We start from the raw sequence: 20,248 nt of genomic DNA, 5'->3' as shown, positions 1-20,248 counted from the left end.
CAGGGAGAGAGGGAGACACAGAATCAGAAGCAGGCTCCAGGCTCTGAGCTGTCAGCCCAGAGCCTGATGCGGGGCTCGAACTCACCGACTGTGAGTTCATGACCTGAGCTGAAGCCGGACGCTCAACCGACTGAGCCACCCAGGCGCCCCTACTCTTTTTCGTAGTTAACTTAGCTGAAGGTTTATCAATTTTATTGACCTTTTCAAATAATTAACTTTTCATTTTATTGTTTTTGTCTTTTTAAAGATCTGATTTCTGCTCTAAAATTATTATTTCTTTTGTTTTGCTCCTTTTCATTCAATTAACTCTTCTGTTTCTAGTTTCCTAAGGTGAACACTTAGAATATCTGTGCAATTTAAGATCATTAGTTTGTGTAACCTGATTTATGAGATCGGATAATGAAATGTAGTATACCACCTTTACACCTGTCGGTCCATAAAAGTCTCACTCTGACCTTACTCTGGCTCTTCTCCAGTCTCAACCCACCTTCTCATATGATCAAAAACCCATGACCCAGATATGTTTCTGGGTACACTGGACTTGTGATTTTACAGCCTAGTTTACAACCCTGAGTGACATATAGCCTGTCTGTGGCTTCTATTCTGAAGTCTGCCTTAGAGGGCAGTTACTTCCAGGGGTTTGTACAACTGAGGATGAGGGCTGGATAATTCACATATGTACACTCAAGGCACCCCACGGCTTGAAAGGGAAAAATGAGATTACGGACTAGATATCCCTCTGCACAGAACACATTTTATTTACCATTTTGTTATTTTGATTTATGTGTTTTAAGTGTTTACATATTAGCTTTGGGGACCTCCTTTCCAGAGGTTCCTCCAGGCCCTGACATACCTGGGAGATGCTGAACTAGGAGTGTCTGGTTTCGATTCACAATCATATTAACTACCATTATGCATATGGAACACACAAAGTTTATAGAAGGCAGCATGTGTAGATACAGGAGTCCTGTAAACTTAAGGGATACTTCATGTAAGCATTTAACGCTGTTGCCCTAATATTTGAATTATATCTCCTTTTTAAAAACTTCATATTCTCATCCATTGCCAGGATTAAGATTGCAGAAACGGTATGGTTATTAACACCAGGGAACTTCTTGTGGTGAAATCCTGATTCCTTTGTAATCCTAATGCAACACAGGTTCCAGATTCCTTTTCGATTTTGTAGCCTGTATCGACAGGTACTCAAACCATAAGCGACAATATTTTGTAGAACTACACATACACAAAAGTGCACGTAAAAACGACTAAAGTGTGAATGACGTATGTGACTTAGCATTATGGTACCATCCCCATTTCTGCTAGAGAATATACCATACTTATGTAAGATATCTTAAGAGGTAGCTCGGGAAAGGGCAAATGAGAATTCTCTGTATTACTGCAACTTCTTTTAAATTCATTGTCTCATTTTACTACTTTTTTTTTGTTTGTACATTGCACAATATTCAACTATAAATTACAATTTCTCATGTTTCCTAAAGACAAATATGGCATCAAAATCAAACCACAAGTTCCAATGTTATATTACTTCTAAAGACAATCTTCAAGCTATACGTCTCAAATTGAAGATTTCTCCTTAATAGAAATTCTGACATAACCTAGTTTGTATTTTTGCCACGAAAGAAAAAAGAAAAAAAAAAAAAAAACATTCACAAAAGCAAAATTCTGCAAGGTTTTATACCCACATTTGCTAGGGTACATTCAACGGAATATATTTAACAAGACTGTCCTATATGTTTTGCAGTCTGCTTCGGGGTAAAATAAGGCCAGTTTGTGGATGAAGGTTACTCAACATTCAGAACATCGACATTACTTCCTCCACAGCGTGCGTTCTCTGAAGCATAGCGGCTACTGAACCACAGCTCACCATTCCTAACACCCACTGCAATCATAAGGTTTTTCTCCTGTATGTGTTCTCTGATGTACAATGAGGTTTGACTTCTGAGAGAAGGTTTTTCCACATGTGTTACATTCATAGGGCTTCTCGCCTGTGTGTGACCTCTGATGCTTAGCAAGGTCTGATTTTCGGTAAAAAATTTTCCCACATTCATTACACTGACAAGATTTCTCCCCTGTGTGAGCCCTATAATGCACTGTGAGGGATGATTTGTGACTGAAGGATTTCCCACATTCGTTACATTCATAGGGTTTTTCCCCTGTGTGTTTTCTCTGATGTAAAGTAAGTCCTGACTTCACACAGAAAGACTTCCCACATTCATTACATTTATAGGGCTTTTCTGCTCTATGAGTTCTCTGGTGCACAATTAGAGCTGATTTGTGACAGAAAGCCTTTCCACATTCATTACACTCATAGGGTTTCTCTCCTATGTGGATTCTCTGGTGCTGAGTGAGCTGAGACTTCTGGCAGAACGTTTTCCCACATACATTACATTCGTAGGGTTTCTCCCCTGTGTGTGTCCTATTGTGTTTAGTCAGGTACGATTTATTATAGAATATTTTTCCACATTCGTGACATTCGAAGGGTTTCTCTCCTGTATGTGTCCTGTAATGTTGAGAGAGGGTAGACTTATGGCTGAAGAATTTCCCACATTCAGGACACACAAAGGGTTTCTCTCCTGTGTGAGTTCTCTGATGCACTGTGAGGTCAGACTTCAAGCAGAAGGTTTTTCCACATTCGTAACATTCATAAGGTTTCAACCCTGTATGAATTATCTGATGCCTAGTGAGAACTGACTTGTGGTAGAAAGTTTTCCCGCATGCATTACATTTGTAGGGCTTATCCCCTATATGGGTTCTCTGATGTTGTGTAAGATGTGACTTCTGACAGAAAGATTTCCCACAGTCAGGACATTCAAATGGTTTCTCCCCTGTATGAGTTCTCTGATGCACTGTAAGGTGTGAATTCATACAGAAAGATTTCCCACATTCATAGCATTCATAAGGTTTCAAACCTGTGTGTGTTCTCTGGTGTTTGGTGAGGTCTGACTTCTGGTAAAAAGTTTTCCCACATGCACTACATTGATAGGGTTTCTCCCCTGTGTGTGTTCTCTGGTGTAACGTGAGGGCTGACTTGTGGCTGAAGGCTTTACCACACTCGTTGCACACATAGGGCTTCTCCCCTGTGTGTGATCTCTGATGTTTCGTGAGATTTGACTTCTCCCAGAAAGTTTTTCCACATTCATTACACTGAAAGCGTTTCTCTCCCGTGTGTATCCTCTGATGTCGAGTGAGGTGGGACTTCTCCCAAAACGCTTTCCCACATTCATTGCATTCAAAGTGTTTCTCTCCTGTATGAGTTTTCTGAAGTTGTGGAAGGCACAAATCCCCCCGGAAACGATCCCCACTCTCACTACACTCCGAGGGTTTCATACGTGCCCCATGAGGTTTCAAAAGGGTAGACTTCACACATAACGATTTCCCACAACCACGCAGTCCACAGTGATTCTCTTCGGAGGCATTCAGGTGACGTAACAGGAAAGAGGAGTCAGGAAAGAAGGTTCTCCCATATTCAATACATTCAGAGTGATTCTCTTCAGTGATCGCTCTCTTGTACGTACTCAATGTTGCCTTTTCGGGAAAGGTTTCTTGATACACGTAATATTCAAAATTTTGCTCTACACTTTGAATCTTCTCACGATCAACAGGGTCCTCATCATGACTGAAAGTTTCCCCATGTTTAAAAAATTCACTTTTCTCGCTAGTAGGAGTTTTCTTGTGTTCAATACTGACCAGTAATTTTCCACAGTCATTAAATTCATCAGTCTTTTTTCCTAAATAGTTTTTCATATAGATACACAATTCAGAAATACAGCTGAAACTCACTCCATATGAGTCACACTGACAGAGGCTTTCTCTGGAAGGAAACGAATTTGTGTCCAGGTTAAATGGTTTTCCTGTTACATTACCTCGTTCCTTGGTCAGTGTTTTCTTACTGATGAATGCAACTTCCCACATAGGTTTACGCTGGTTTTCTTGCCTCCTTCCTTTCTTGTGATCAGTTTCCCAGACTTCTAAAGATAGGAAAAATTAACCGTACACATAAATACTAACACATTTCTTCTGGAATACAACATATATACAAATGCCCTATGTTTTAGTGGATTTTGATTTCTTGTCTAGTCTCCAAGGAAGAAAATAACTATAAGTACTTATTTTTTCGATTTCTTCTGTTGGACATAAAATACAAAAATGGAAACAAGAAACAAAAGGCCTGGCATGGTGGAAGAAAGGAGAGGAAACTACTACAACCAGACATCTGCATTCCGACGTCTGAGGAGTAACGGCAGCTACTAAATTCGGAACGTCTCCATCTATCCTCCAAATACCTCTATAGATCAACATACGGAGAGCAAATAAAATAACCAATCAACAACCCGTGACTTCAGCATAACTGGGAAATACAAAATACTACTGACTTCAAACCACCACTGAGGAAATAAACATTTAATACAGAAGAAACTGATAAAAGAGCTCACATCTATAGAAAGAGCTTGAGCCCGTGGCAACTACACATAGAGGAAGAGACAGAGAACTTAGAGATAATTAAAGTCCTTTGTTTTAAATACTTACTTATTTTTGAGAGAGAGAGACAGGGAAACAGAGTGTGAGCAAGGAAGGGACAGAGAGAGAGGGATACACAGAATCTGAAGCAGGCTCCAGGCTCCAAGCTTGTAGCACAGAGCACGACATGGGGTTCCAACTCACGAACCGTTAAGATCCTGACCTGAGCTGAAGTCAGACGTTCAACGGACTGAACCACCCAGGCGCCCCTAGAACGTATAGATAATTAAATGCAAATAAAATCACTCCCTCAAAGGAGAAGTCCCACCGTGAGAGGGAAAATATGGAGCAGACATCTTCGTTCTGACAGATGACAGCTCAGACCACCGAGAACTCCAACACAAGGGACTTGGAGTATTAATGGGAACTACGGAGGCAAGGGCTGATCGGGTGAGGAATTCAATTGTCAAAAGGCCAGAGTGATCTTAGAATATGACTCAAATTGTAAGAACCTGGTTATGAGCTCAACTGTCCCCCTCCCAAACTCGTATGCTGAAGCCCTAATCCCCAATGTCACTGCATCCGGAGACACAGCCTTTAAGGAGGCTAATTAAGGTTTGAATTACGTCATCAGGGTGTAGCACTTATCGGATAGGAATGACCTCCTGATCAGAAGCCGAAGAGACACCAGCACTTGCCTGCTCTCCCTGTGTGCACAGAAAAAAAGCCATGTGAGGAGAGAGCCACAAGCTGGAGAGAGAGGGCTCACCAGAAGGCACCCTGCAGGCACCTTCATCCTGCCTTACAACCTCCAGATGAGTAAAAAATAAATTTCTGCTACATAGGCCACCCACTCTGTGGTGTTTTGTCAGAGCGGTTCAGGCCAACTCATAGGAAGCATGAAGAGAAGAGACTTGAATGAAATTTTAATAAACAGCATGGAAAAAAGACATGACAATAGAGCAGAAAAAAGAATGACAATAAAACCAAAGAAAGAAACCTGGATCACAGAGAAAGTTCTGGATAAAGCAGGTGATCTACAAAATAATAAAATACATGTTTTTAATTAAAGTTATATGTGTGACTGTAGTCTCTAAAGAGAAAAAAAGAAAACAATGGAATAAATACAGTATTAAAAACCATTATCTAAGAAAATTGCCCAGAAATAAAAAGAGATCTTACCCGCATATTTTAAGGACCACCATGAACTTTCCTTTTCTGTCAGGAAAGCTGACCTGAAACAGTCCTTCCTAAGACATGCTTTAAGGAAACTGTAAACCTTAAAAGTGAAGAAGTCTCCTCTGGACAGAAAGATCAAGTCTCAATAAGCAAACAAACATGTAGATTGGGCAAGAGACTCAGTCACCAATAAACAAAGTGAGGTCAGTGCAGCAACCTTTTCAACAAATAACCAAGTAGAAGTCAAGGGTTGTATATCCAGCCACGTGATCCTTTAAAAGTATCCAGGCTCTGGGAAGACGTCGATCATATTAGAGATTCAAGAAATCAGGTAATAATGTAATCACGGAACCTTCTAGAAGAGGACAAACTTCAAGCAACCAGTATTTGATAGGAAACACTGGTAGAAAAGCTGAGCAGTGTAGGACTAAGAGCAAAAGAAAGTTGAGAACAAGAACATAAGAGTAATATATAATGTTATATATTCCAGTGAAGCAGAAATAATGCAACTAAAAAGCCTACAGGAAACAGGAAAAAAAGGAAAAAAGAATAAGGTCAGAGAGAGCCATAGAATAGTCTAAAGAAGGTCACTAAAAGCTGAAACATCAAATGAAAGGTTAAATAAGGAAATGAGCAACTAAGGCCAGTATAAAAGACACTACTGTAAAAGTTAACTACTAGAACAAAAACATCAATATTTACTAATTGGCTGCCTCCAAACAAACAAACGAAAAAAACACACGTTCAAACAAAATGATTCTGTAAAAATGATACACTCATGAAATGTAACAAAATGACAGATATGAGACCAAACAGGAATCACGTTAGTAAATGTGAATGGGCTTAACTCACCAATTAATAAAATGACTTTAAACTGAGTCACAAACAAATCCCCAATCTCTGCTGCAAAGTGGAAACACACTGACAGAAAATGACTCAAAAAGCTAAAAACAAAGGAATGGGCAATATTATTCCAGTAAAAGGGAAACAATAAGGAAACAGATACAATCTAGTTATCAGGAAGGACAAAAAGAAAAGAAAAACAAAACACTTTGCAAGGCTAACACCCACAACTCTGAAGGTACAAATAAAAGTGAGGACTACTGAAAGACCAAACAAAACTCAGAGAAGCAAAACTCAGAGAAGCAAGGAAAAAAATAAAACACACTGATACAAAAAAGAGTATTTCAAGAAAGATCGGAAAGTACAATGTCAGGGTATAGAAGAGGCAATGACAAACAATCAGGAAGACATGTATTATCACCCATATACAATTTTCTCATATGAAAACTTGTAATACAAAATACATTTACATCTCAAGGATGCACAAAACATTAAAAAAAAAAAAAAAACCTGATACAGGTAACACACTCAGGGAACAATGCACTAACTAGAACTTAGGAAGAACAAACATCTTCCATCAGGACTTCAAAACCAAACGACTGTCTAGTAAACTGCTCTGTTTCTTTTAAAAAAAATTTTTTTTAATGTTTATTTATTTTTGAGACAATAGGAGACACAGCGCGAGTGAGATAGGGGCAGAGAGAGAGGGAGACACAGAATCTGAAACAGGCTCCAGGGTCTGAGCTGTCAGCATAGAGCCCAATGCGGGGCTCGAACCCACGAACCGTGAGATCATCACCTGAGCTGAAGTCAGACACTTAACCAACTGAGCCACCCAGGCGCCCCTAAACTGCTCTGTTTCTTAAGGAAACACAGACCAAAGCTGAATCGCTAAACCAAAAAAACCACTGAAAATATTACTTATGAGTCTATGTGGAATACACGTACCGATCAGAGATTTCATAGCATTACATGTATCAGTGAAAAGGAATGAAAAACAACTGAATCCTTGACCCGCCCCCCCAAAAAAAGTACAAAAAGGCAACAATAATGTAAAAGAAAGTAGAAACCACAAGGAGGGAAATAATAAAGGTAAAAACATTGAAATACAAAAATAAACTTAAAAATAATACAGAGGAGGGGGCCTGAGTGGCTCACTCTGTTTAGCTTCTGACACTTGAAGATCTCACGGTTTAGTTCCTGAATTCGAGCCCTCTGGGCTCTCAGCCCCTTCCCTGCTCATGACCACGTGCTCTCTTTCTCTCTCTCTCAAAATAAATTAACTTAAAAAATAATAATACAGATAAAACTTTTTATTCATTATTAAGGCCCAGTAGATTTACTAAAGGATGCCTTAGAGTGAGTCATTCCAGGTCAGTTTTCCCAGGTCCCTCATGATCCCTTCTGTTAATAAAACAGAAACAGAAAAACAGTTGTACAAGTGTTAACTCAAAAAGCTGGTCATTTGCGGGGCAACTGGGTGGCGCAGTAGATTAAGCTTCTGACTTCAACTCAGGTCATGATGTCAGGGCTCGGTTCAAGCCCTGGGTCGGGCTCTGTGCTGACAGCTCAGAGCCTGGAGCCTGCCTCAGATTCTGTGTCTCCCTCTCGTTCTGCACCTCCCTGCTCACACGTGAACTCTATCTCAAAAAGAAACAAACAAAAAGAGAAATTAATTTTTTAAAAAACCTGGTTCTTTGGGGGCTCCTGGCAAACTCAGCTGGTGGCGTGTGCAGCTCTGGAACACAAGAGACATTACACCAGAAGGAACAAGGCAAAGAGACAAAGAAGAGGCATCCCAGGCTGTTGCATTTGTTCCGATCCACCAGAACCATTCACACAAATACACTTATGATAGATGAAGATATTCTAATGATTTCCTCCAACTGTGTTTTCCAGGAGATGATTTCAAAAATGGTGGCATGAAGGGCAGTACCAAAGAGTCGCCTCACACGCTACTCTCTGAAAGGACTCACATTTAACTGGACCAAACTATAGAATGTGTGACTCAGGACAACGTTGGAAACATTGAGCAAAGAGCCAACAATGAGTAGAGGCTAAGGGCAGAATGTGACACCATTAGAGGCAGGGAGGTTAACACAGAGATCAGTGAAAGAGACTGTTAATCAGGGTTCTCCAGAGAAACAGAGCCAGGTACTATATGTACGTGTGAGAGCGACACAGACAAAGGAAGAGGTTTATTAAAGGACCCGGCTTTTGCACTTACGGACGCCAAGAAGTCCCACAGTCTGCTGTCTGAAAGCTGGAGAACCAGGAAAGCCAACTGTATTTCAAAAGGCCTGAGAACTAGGGGAGGTGATGGTGTAACTCCCAGCAAAGATGAAAGGCCTGCCAACTAGAGGGTTGGTGGTGTAAGTCCCAGAGCCTGAAGGCCCCACAACCAGGAGCACTGATTCTGTCCAGAGAGGATGGACGTGCCGGCGCAAAAAGAGAAAGAGAATTTGTCCTTCTTTGCCTTTTGTTCCATTCAGGTCCTCAACGAATTAGAGGATATCTGACCATAATGGTGAGGGTGGATCTCTTTACTCAGTCTACTGAGTCAAATGCTGCTTCCAGAAACAGCCCCCAAGACACACTTTGACCAGTCTGGCCATCCCTGAGGCCACTCGGGTTGACACCCAGAATTAATCATCATAGACACACTCAAAGAGCACCCTCTCAACACGACTGCCATTCTACGAACCATGTGCACTGCCCAAGGCAGAGCCCTCTGACAAGAGACATCAGCCAACAGTACACTGCAAGAGGAAAAGACTTCAATCAAATGTTACAATCAAGTCACTTAACAAATACATAAGCAAGCAAAAATAACAAGAAGCCCTATCAGACTCGGTTCAAAATATCTAAAATATGCTTTCGTCCAAAATTACAGGTTCACAAGACAAACGGGAAAATTTCACATACGTGGGGGAAACAATAGGCAACAAACTGTCCTTGAGAGGGTCTGGATACTGGATTTAGCTGACCTCCAAGCAGCTATTATAAACATGTTCAACAGGGAACCACACTGGGGCGCCTGGGTGGCTTAGTCGGTTGAGTGTCCGACTTTGGCTCAGGTCATGATCTCATGGCTCGTGAGTTCGAGCCCCGCAGGGGGCTCTGTGCTGACTTAGAGCCAGGAACCTGCTTCGCATTCTGTCTCTCCCTCTCTGCTCCTCCCCTGCTCATGTTCTGTCTCTCTCTCTCTCTCTCTCTCTCTCTCTCAAATAAACTAAAAACAAAGTAACCATATTTACGGAAAAAAGGGAGGTAGTGGTGATAGGCAGTAGTGATACCTTCTCACAGAGAAAATATAATAAACAGAGAAAGGAATGAAATGAAAATTCTAAATTTGAAAATTTACAATAACTACAATGAAGCTTATACAAGAAAGAATTAGTAAACTTGTAGATATAATACAGTCTAAACACTAGAAGAATGAAGAAAACTGATCAAAGCCTCAAATAAATGAAAGATACCATTATCTGCACCAACATATTCATAATGGGAATATCAAAAGAAAAGAAGAAAGAGTAAGGGGCAGAAAAATTATTCAACATAGTTGTTGTAAAACTTTGCAAACTTAAAGGAAAACAATATGCAAATCCAAGATGATAGATAAACTTCACGAGGGATAAACAGAGATCCACATCAAAATGCATCACAGTAAAAATATTAAAAACTAAAGAGGAAAGAAAATTTCTTAAGTATCAAGAGAATACAATTCATCACATACAAGGGAACTCCAGTAAGAAGACCACCTGACTTCTCATCAGAGACACAGACCAGGAGGTAGGATGACACAGTCAGTGTGCTGGCAGAAGAAAACAAACAAAACAAAACAAAACAAAACAAAACAAAAAACAAACCAAGAAACAAACAAAAAAACCCAAACAGTCAACCAAAATACCAGCACTGCTTTGAAACCTGAAGGTGGTGTAAATAAACCCATAGATTCCCAGTCATGACTTCAAATCTATAAGGACTGTAGGAAAAATAACTATTTTAAAAGACAGGATAAAGACGTATTTCTTCTCCTAACCATTTGGCCAAGGCCATGCAACAATCATTATGTATATACCTATACTGTTCAGTCTGTAACCGTAGAAATTAAATATATTTGACAATGAGGCAAAATGAGGCAGAAAAGCAAAGGTAACCCGGGGTAAGGAAATGACCCTGGATGGTAACATGAATCCACAGTAGCAAATGAAATGAAGCAGAAATGGTGAATAAGAAAGTTAATATAACAAACTCCACAAGGAGATATTTGCTATCCTTTCTTCTCTCAGTTTCTTTAAAAGACATCCAATTATATAAAGTAGTAATTCAACAATGTATTGTTGGAATTTAAACATATACAGATCTACTATGTACAAAGATAACAGCCCAAAGATAGAGGAGAAGAAACAGAATTACATATGAATGACCTTTCTATATTTCACTACAGATGAGGGAGTATAAATCTGAAGTAGAGTCTGATCGGGTGAATTTCTTAGGTAAATTATAACAACAACCATTATGAAAATAATGAAGTGAAAAGGTCATTGAAAAAATTGAAATACTATGCTAAACCATATTCACTTAATGAAAACGAAGGCAGTAATATAAAAGAACTACAGGTTCATAAGGCTGTTTAGGGCAGATAAATGTCAAAATGTAATATGGCAGGAGTAAATCCAGCCGTATCAATAACACAAAACTGGGAATGGATTTAGAAATCCAATCAAAAGCAGTAACTGTTCGGTTGCAGAAAATATGTAAATCCAAACAGATGCTGTATACAAGAGACACTCTTAGCTCCAAAGGAACAAACAGGTAGCAAATTTTAAAAGCAGAGAAAGACCTATCACGTACACAGCATTGATAATGCTAGAGAAGCGATACTAATATCTGACAAAATACATTTTTACACAAAATATGTTATTAGAGATAAAGCGGGACATTATATGATCAAAACAGTCCATCAGTTAAGCAGACATAAATGCGAACAATTATCCGCTGCTAACGATAAGTCTCAAGCAAGTACTGACAGAATTCAAAGCAAAAATACACACATCAACAATAATTAAAGACTTTAAAATTCCACTTTAAGTAATGGATAAAACGACTGGTAGAATACAAATAAAAGGGGGAAAAAACAGATAAAAATAACACTATCAGATAACCAGACTAACAAGTATATATTAGACACTCCACTCAAGAAGAGCAGATTACACATTCTTCAGAAGTACACATGAAAGGTTCCCAGGAATACATTCTAAAATGTTCTCCCACCAAAATGGAAGGAAATTATAAATCAATCACATGAAGGAATTTTCAAAACTCAAATAGTATATTAAATAACACATCTCTGAATAAAATAGAGGGGAAAAATATCCAGGAAACTTAAGAAAATACTTTGAGTAAAAAAACGAAGACCAAATATACCAAAACTTATGAGACAGAGATCAGTACTTAGAAGACAATTTATCCTGCAATAATCATATTAAAAGAGAACAATCCCAAATGAATAACCTGCCGTGTATACCTGAGAACAACGGGAGAAAAAAAGCAATACAAACCAAAGCAAGGAAGGATGTGAAATGAGAAGAATAAAAATTAATCAACCAGCAAAGAAAAGGAATAGATGACTCTTTTAAAATATCAATAAACCTGACTAAACTGTATTTAGGCTGACATGGAAATAAGAGAGATAAGAGTCAAACTACTGAAGTTATGGGGAGCCTGGGTGGGTGGCTTAATCAGTTGAGCATTCAACTCTTGATTTCGGCTCAGATCATGATCTCATGATTCGCGTGACTGAGCCCCGCATTGGGCTCTGTGCTGGCAGCGTGGAGCCTGCTCGGGATTCTCTGTCCACCTATCCCTCTGCCCCTCACCTGCTCACTCTCATGTGCACTCTCTCAAAAACAAACAAATAAATGTTTCCAAAAAAAATAAATTACTGAAGCTGTGGAATAAAGACAGTATACACGCTAGGGATAGAATGTACTCACATTACAAACCTGGAATGTTTTCTACGCTACAAAAACAAAATGTAAGTGAATGTTTTGAACTAATTTGATAACTTGGCTGAAATACAAAAATTCCTAGAATCGGAAAAAATATAACAACTCAAGAAGAAATAAGCTATCTGAAAAAAAGTGTAAGAAGTAAACACACCGCAGTCATTTGAAAACTGCCCATAAAGGAAGCCCAGGTCCAGACGGTTTCACTGGTGAATTTTTAAACTCGTTTAAATAATAATATTAATTATTCAAACACTCCTGCAAACAATAGAAAAGAACACCTCCCACCTAATTATATGAGCCTTATATTACATCGGCACTAAACTCAGACATGATGAGAGAAGACGACTACAGTTCAATGTCTAAAACAACTAAGAGCAACATCTTTGGAATACAGACCCACAGATACTCTGCACAATACTAGCAAATGTTATCGAATAACACATTACGAGGATTGCACACAAAGACCCCGTGAGATTTATCCTACTAACGCAAGGCGGGTTTATCATCCGACGATGGTAAGTGAGCACCAACAGTGCACTCTCCCTCTGATTCACTCGAGCTGGAGGGTATCTTCTCTCCGCGTTCTCCCTCTGCCTCACTCCAGCTCGCCAGGGTCTTCTGGAAAGCAGTGTGTATACTCCTCCACCATACTTGGGCGCCTACTACTAGTGAACACTTTTAGCTTCCCCAGCTCTGGTGGCCAGCATCACTTCTGCTTCCGGTCTCACAGGACTGTACACATTTGCATACTTTAAGAGATACCGTCTGAAGATCTCCCTTCCAATCAGCCTGAATCTAGATGCCGAGTGAGATCCTCCCCTTGGGACAGTGACAGGTCTTGGAACACCCTCAACTACTGAAAGCCACTACAAATAAAAGAGGCTGGTTAGACAACATGAAAATTTGACAGGCAACCAAGAGCTAAGTCAGGGTCGAATGATAAGGTTCATCACCTACACCAGGCCATTCTTCCAATACTAGGAGAGGTGGCTGTTTTATCTAATGAACAGAAACCAACACAAAGAATCAAGAAAAATACACAAAGAAATGTGTGTTCACAACAAAAGAACAAGAAGAAGACTAAGAATAAGTTGTTAATGGAATGGAGACAAGTGATTTACCTAATAAGGAGTTCAAAATAATAGTCATATAGATGCTCATCGAACTCAGGAGAAAAGAGATGAACACGGTGAGAACCTCAACATGAAGAAAGTACAAGAAAGTACCAAACAGAAAATACAGTAAGACAACTGAAAAATACTAGAGGAATTCAATAGCAGAACAATGAGGCAGAATGAATCAGTAATCTGCAGTCAGACAGTGGAACTCACCCAATGAGAGCAGGGGGAAAAGTGAACGCAGCTTAAGAGACATATGAGACAATATACAGCAGACCAACATTTGCATTATAGAAATCACAAAAGGGGATGAAAAAGAAAGGGGCAGAAAATTCACTGAGAGAAATAATAGCCGAAACTTCCCCAAATTGGGGGGAAAAAAAGAAATCCATACCCAGGAAGCCCAGAAATTTCCATGTAAGATGAATTCAAAAAACCCACACCAAAAACATTATGAGATGGAGTGCCAAAAACTAAAGACACGGAGAGAATGTTAAAAGTAGCAAAAAATCCACAACTGGTTCTAGAAAAGGGAACTCTCATAAGATTATCAGATCCTTCAGCAGAAACTTTTCTAGTCAGAAGGCAGTGGCATGGTATATTCAAAGAATGGGAAAAGAAAAACCTTTACTGGACAACAATACACAGCAAAGCTGTCATTTAGAATCAAAGGACAAATAAATGAGTTTCCCAAACAAAAGCTAGAATTCACCAACACCAGAAAAGCCTCAGAAGAAATGTTAAAGGGACTTCTTTAAGCTGAAACAAAAGAATACAAATTAGTAACACGAAAACATATTAAAGTATAAATCGCACTGGTAAAAACAAATATATAGTGAAATTCAGAATATCCTAATGTTGTGAAGATAGTGGGTTAATCACTTACAAAAGCAGTATGAAACATAAAAGACCGAAGTACAAAACAAAAACATTACTTATAATAATTAGTTAAGAGATACAGGAGATTAAAAGTTATGGATTTGACATCAAAACCATAAAACAAGGAGGGGGGAATACAAACACAGAGCTTTAGAATATGTTCAATCATCAGGTGTTGTCAACTTTTGACATTGGCCTTAAATGCCTCGTTAGACCAGATGGGCTTTATAGACATTTACAAACATTTCATCCACAAAGAAAAATTCTCAAGTACAAATGAACGATTTTCAACAACTGATCATATATTAAGACAGAAAACAAAACCTAGCAAATTTAAGAAGACCCAAACCCTATCAAGCTTCTTTCCCGCATGTAACTTGAAATCAATTACCAGTACAAAAACTAGAAATTCAGATATGTGGAGACTACACGACACTCTCCTGAACAACCAATGACTCAATAGAGAAACCAAGGGATATCTTGAGGCAAATGAAAATGGAAATACAATATATCCAAACTTACAGGATACAGCAAAGGCAGTTCTCAGGCAGAAATTCATAGTGATAAATACTTACAGTAAGAATACAGAAAATTCTCAAAAAAAAACAAAAAAAAAAACAAAAAAACAAAACAAAACCCTAACCTTACATCTCAAGGAACGAGAAAAAGATGAGGTAATGAAACCCAAGTTAGCAGAAGGAAGGAAATAATCACGATCAGAGCAGAAATAAATGAAATATGATCTGAAAAGACAATAGAAAAGATCAATAAAATTAAGAGATGGTTCTTTGCAAAGATAAAATCATCTGAATTTTTACTAGACTCGCCAAAAAAAAGAGGACTCAAATCAGAAAAGAAAACGAAAACATTATAACTCGTACCACAGAAACACAAAGGATTTTAAGAGACTACTATGAACAATTATGTCATAACAAATTTGACACTCTAGATGAGATGCATGAATCTCTAGAAAAATGGTCTACCAAGAGTGAATCATGATGAAATAAAACATGTGAACAGACCAATTAATACTAAGGAAACTGAATCAGGAAAAAAAGCCTCCCTAAAAATAAAGCCCCCTCCCCACACCCACCAAATAAAGCCCAGGACCAAACACCTTCACTGGTGAATTCCACAAATCACCTAAAATAGAATACGATTCTCAAACTCCACCAAAAAATAGAAGAGGGAACATTTCCTAACTCATTTTACAAGGCCATCATTACCGTCATACCAAAACCGGAAAATGATGCTACAAGAACAGAAAATTACAGGAAAATATCCCTGATGAACACAGATGCAAAAAACCTCAAGAAAATATTAGGAAACTGAATGCAACAATATAATAAGAGGATGATATACGGTAACAAAGTGGGATTTATTACAGGGATTCAAGGATGGTCCATAATCCACAAATCCATTAGCATGACACACACATTAACAAAATAAAGAATAAAAATCATAAGGTTATCTTTCAACAAAGTGGGGCTAAAGGGAACATACCTCCACATAATAAAGGCCATATATTAAAAACCCACAGCTAACAGCATACTCAATGGTGAAAAACTAAAAGCTTTTTCTCACATCAAGAACAAGACAATAATGTCCATCCATTCTCATTACTTTCATTCAACACAGTAATGGAAGTTAAGTCCTAGCTGCAGCAATCACAGAACAGAAATAAATAACTAAAAGGCATCCAGATTGCTAAAGAAGTGAAACTATCACTATGTGAAGAAGTCATACTATATATAGAAAACCCTGAAGAGTCCACCAAAAAACTATTAGATCTGATGTATGAGTTAGGTAAAATTGCAGAATAAAAAAAAAATCAATATACCAGAATCTGCTGCATTTCTATACACTAACAAAAAAGCAACAGAGGTAAAATTAAGAAAACATTCTTAATAAAAATTAAGAATACATTTCCAATTGCACCAAAAGAATAAATAACTAGGAATAAACTTAACCAAGAATATAAAAGATCTGTATTCTAAAAACTATACAACTCCAATGAAAGAAATGGAAGACAACACAAACAACTGGAAAGATATACTATGCTCTTGGATTGGAAGATTAGCATTAAAATGTCCTTACAACCCAAAACAACCTACAGACTTAATACAATCCCTATGAAAAGGGCAAAAGCAATTGTCACACTAGAAGAAATAATACTAAAATTTGCGTGTAGAACCACAAGAGGTTCCCCCTGCCCCCAAAATGTTTATTTATTTTGAGAGAAAGAGGACACATGCATGTGAGCAGGGAAGGGGCAGATAGAGAATCCCAGGCAGGCTCCACACTGTCTGTGCAGAGCCCTATGCAGGGCTCGATCTGACGGACCATGAGATCATGACCTGGACGAAAATCAAAAGTCAGACACTTAATGGACCGAGCCACCCAGGCACCCCCACAAAAAAATCTTTTTTTTTTTTTAATTTTTTTTATACGTTTATTTATTTTTGAGACAGAGACAGAGCATGAACGGGGGAGGGGCAGAGAGAGAGAGGGAGACACAGAATCAGAGCAGGCTCCAGGCTCCGAGCCATCAGCCCAGAGCCCGACGCGGGGCTCAAACTCACGGACCGCGAGATCGTGACCTGAGCCGAAGTCGGACGCTCAACCGACTGAGCCACCCAGGCGCCCCCCCCCCCCAACAAAAAAATCTTGAATAGCCAAAGCAACCTTGAGAAGGAACAACAAAGCAAAAGGTAGCATGCTCACTGATTTCAAACTATACTACAAAGCTATTGTAATCAAAACAATATAGTATTGGCATAAATCCAGACACACAGATCCATGCAACAGAATAGGGAGTTCACAATAAACCACATCTAAGTCAACTAATCTATGACAAAGAAGCCAAAAATACACAATAGGGAAAGGACAGTCACCATTTCAATACACGGTGTTAGGAAACATGGACAGCCACATGCAAAAGAGTGAAATTAAACTGCTATCTTGTACTATATACAAACTCTAACTCAAAATGGACTGAACACTGGAACACAAAACCTGAAACTATGAAAGTCCTCGAAGAAAACAGGCAGTAGGTTACACATCAATCTTGGCAATAAGTTTTTGGATTTGACCCTAAATGCAAAGGCAACAAAAGGAAAAATGAACATACGGAACAGCATCAAACTAAAAAGCTTCTGTACCCCAAAAAAGACCATCAACACAGTCAAAAGACAATCCACTGAATGGGAGAAATTATTTGCAACCATTTATCTGATAAGGAGTTAATATCCAAAACACAACTAATATTACTCAATAAGAAAAATCAAATTTGACTTAAAATGGGCAGAGGATATGAATAGACTTGTTTCCAAAGAAGACATACAGACGGCCAACAGGTACTTGAAAAAGGAACACTACATCATCAGGGAAGCGCAAACCAAAACCACAATGAGATATCACTTCATGCGATTAGAATGACTATTATCAAAAAGAAAAGACATAACCACTGTTTACAAGGATGTGAAGAAAAGGAAACCCTTGGGTACTGTTCGTGGGAAGGTAAATTGTGAAGCCACCATAGAACACAACATGGTAGTTAGTTCCTCAAAACATTAAAAATACAACTATCATATGATCCAGCAATTCCACTTCTGGGTATTTATCTGAAGAAAATGAAAACACTAACCTGAAAAGATATACACACGTTTGTTCACTGCAGCGTTATATAAATAAATGAAGAATAAACATGTAAATAGTTATATATTAAATTACATAAATTACATATACATTATACATATTTTACATACGTATATATGTGTATATTTACTATACATTTTACAAACATTATATACATGTAGAATATTATTCAACCATAAAAAATAATGAAATCTTGCCATGTGGGGACACCATGGACAGATCCTGAGGGCATTATGCAAAGTGAAACAAGTCAGAAAAAGGAAGACAAATACTGTATGATCTCATTTATATATGGAATTTGAAAATGAAAACTGCAAACAGGGATCTTATAGATACAGGGAACATACTGCTGGTTCCAGAGGTGTGGGTTTGCGGGTAGGTGAAATGGGTACACACACGCGGACACACGGACACACACACACACACACCCACCCACAAATCCTTTTCAACAACTGATGCTGAACCAATTGGATATCTACACGTAAAAATATTAAACCCCTTTCTCACACCATACACAAAAATGGGTAACAGACCTAAATGTAACAACTATTAAGGAAAATATGAGTGAATGTTTTTGTCCTTGGGATAGACACAGCCCTTTTAGATACAATACCAAAACCAATAGTGACAAAAGATAGAACAGATAACCTGTACATCATGAAACAAAAAACTCTTTTGCTGCAGAGCGCACAGCCAAGATAGTAAAATGACAACGCCAAAACGGGAGAAAATATTTGTAAACAGTATACCTAATTAGGGACTGGTATACAGAATATGTAAAGAACGCTTACAACTCACCAATAAAAAAACAACTACAACTAAAATATTAAGGCAAATGCCTGTTGAATATTAAGCTTGTATCCGGCAACCTTCCTATAAATGACTTCTATGCTGTAGGAGTGTGCCACATTAGGATTCTTAGACAATTGAATGTCTGCAAAAAGAGGAGTTTTATTTCTTCCCTTGTCACGTTTCATACCCGTTTTGTTGCATTACCTAGGATTTCTACTAAGATGTCAAATAAGAGTGGTGAAACCGCATGGCCCTGACTTGCTCCTGATCTTAGAGAGAAAGCACCCAGTTTTTTATTATAAGTGATGTTAACAGATTTTTTGGTAGATGTTTTTCATCAACTTGAGGAAATTCTCTATTCCTAGTTTGCTGAATTTTAATCATACATGGATTCTATTAAATGCTGCTTCTGCATCAAAGGATCCTATCAAAGGATTATACAATTTTTCTTTCTGCAGCTTACTGATGGGATGGATTATGTTCATTGATTTTTGAATGTTGAATGAGCTTGCAGGTTTGGAATAAATCCTAATTCGTCATGGCATATAATTCTTTTCCTACACTGTTGGGACTTTATTTGGAGTTCTGCATCTATATTCCTACGAATTATTTGTAGTTTTTCTTCCAAGAATGACCATCTGCTTTTGGGATTAAGGAAACAATTCTTTGGCCTTAAAGAAAGAGTGGAAAAGTTCCCTCTAACTACAAATCATCCCTAGGAATTTACAAAAAGGCCACTCGAGATAATAAATAAATTCAGAAAAGCCGTAAGCCACAATATAACCACCCCCAAATCAGGTGAGGCTTCTATGCAACTGCAATCAACAATCTGAAAGGAAATCAATAAAGCAATTTTATGTATAACAGCATCTTTGTCAGCCTACGGTAGATTACGCTGATTGGTTCTGGAATGTTGAACCAGTTTTGCATACTCGGAATATATCCCACTCGGTCACGGTGTAGGATTCTTTTTGTACATGGCTAGTTTCTATTTGCTAATACTTTGTTAAGGAATTGTGCTAGTAAATTTATGGGACATATCGATCTATAGATTAATTTTGTTTCCTGGGCTATCGTTACATGGTTTTGGTATCGGGATAAGAAAAAACTCCATTAGAACTGTTGTCTTCTATTTTTCTAGAAGACATTGTGTAAAATCAGTGTTAATTCCTCCTTAAATGGTTACATGTTTGATAGACGGTAAAAACATCTGTAGATTTTTTTAATCTATTTTAAATTAAATTTCTTTAATTCAAATTATCTACGTCATCTTCTATGACAATGTAT

General features: G+C 38.3%; 1 protein-coding gene across 1 annotated transcript in view; it reads right to left on the bottom strand.

The window, feature by feature from the left end:
- Positions 1-1,406: 1,406 nt before the first annotated feature.
- LOC122201675 (zinc finger protein 33B-like) overlaps positions 1,407-20,248 on the bottom strand; it is a 75,018-nt gene continuing 56,176 nt past the window's right edge. The window contains 2 exon segments of the mRNA XM_042907557.1: positions 1,407-1,916; positions 1,918-3,989. Coding sequence (XP_042763491.1) covers positions 1,803-1,916; positions 1,918-3,989 — 2,186 coding nt within the window. The 3' untranslated portion in view covers positions 1,407-1,802.

This window comes from Panthera leo, chromosome D2 (genome assembly GCF_018350215.1).
Source record: "Panthera leo isolate Ple1 chromosome D2, P.leo_Ple1_pat1.1, whole genome shotgun sequence".
Classification (NCBI taxonomy): domain Eukaryota; kingdom Metazoa; phylum Chordata; class Mammalia; order Carnivora; family Felidae; genus Panthera; species Panthera leo.
Note: the sequence above shows the minus strand (reverse complement) of the source record. Positions and strands in the feature narration are given on the sequence as shown.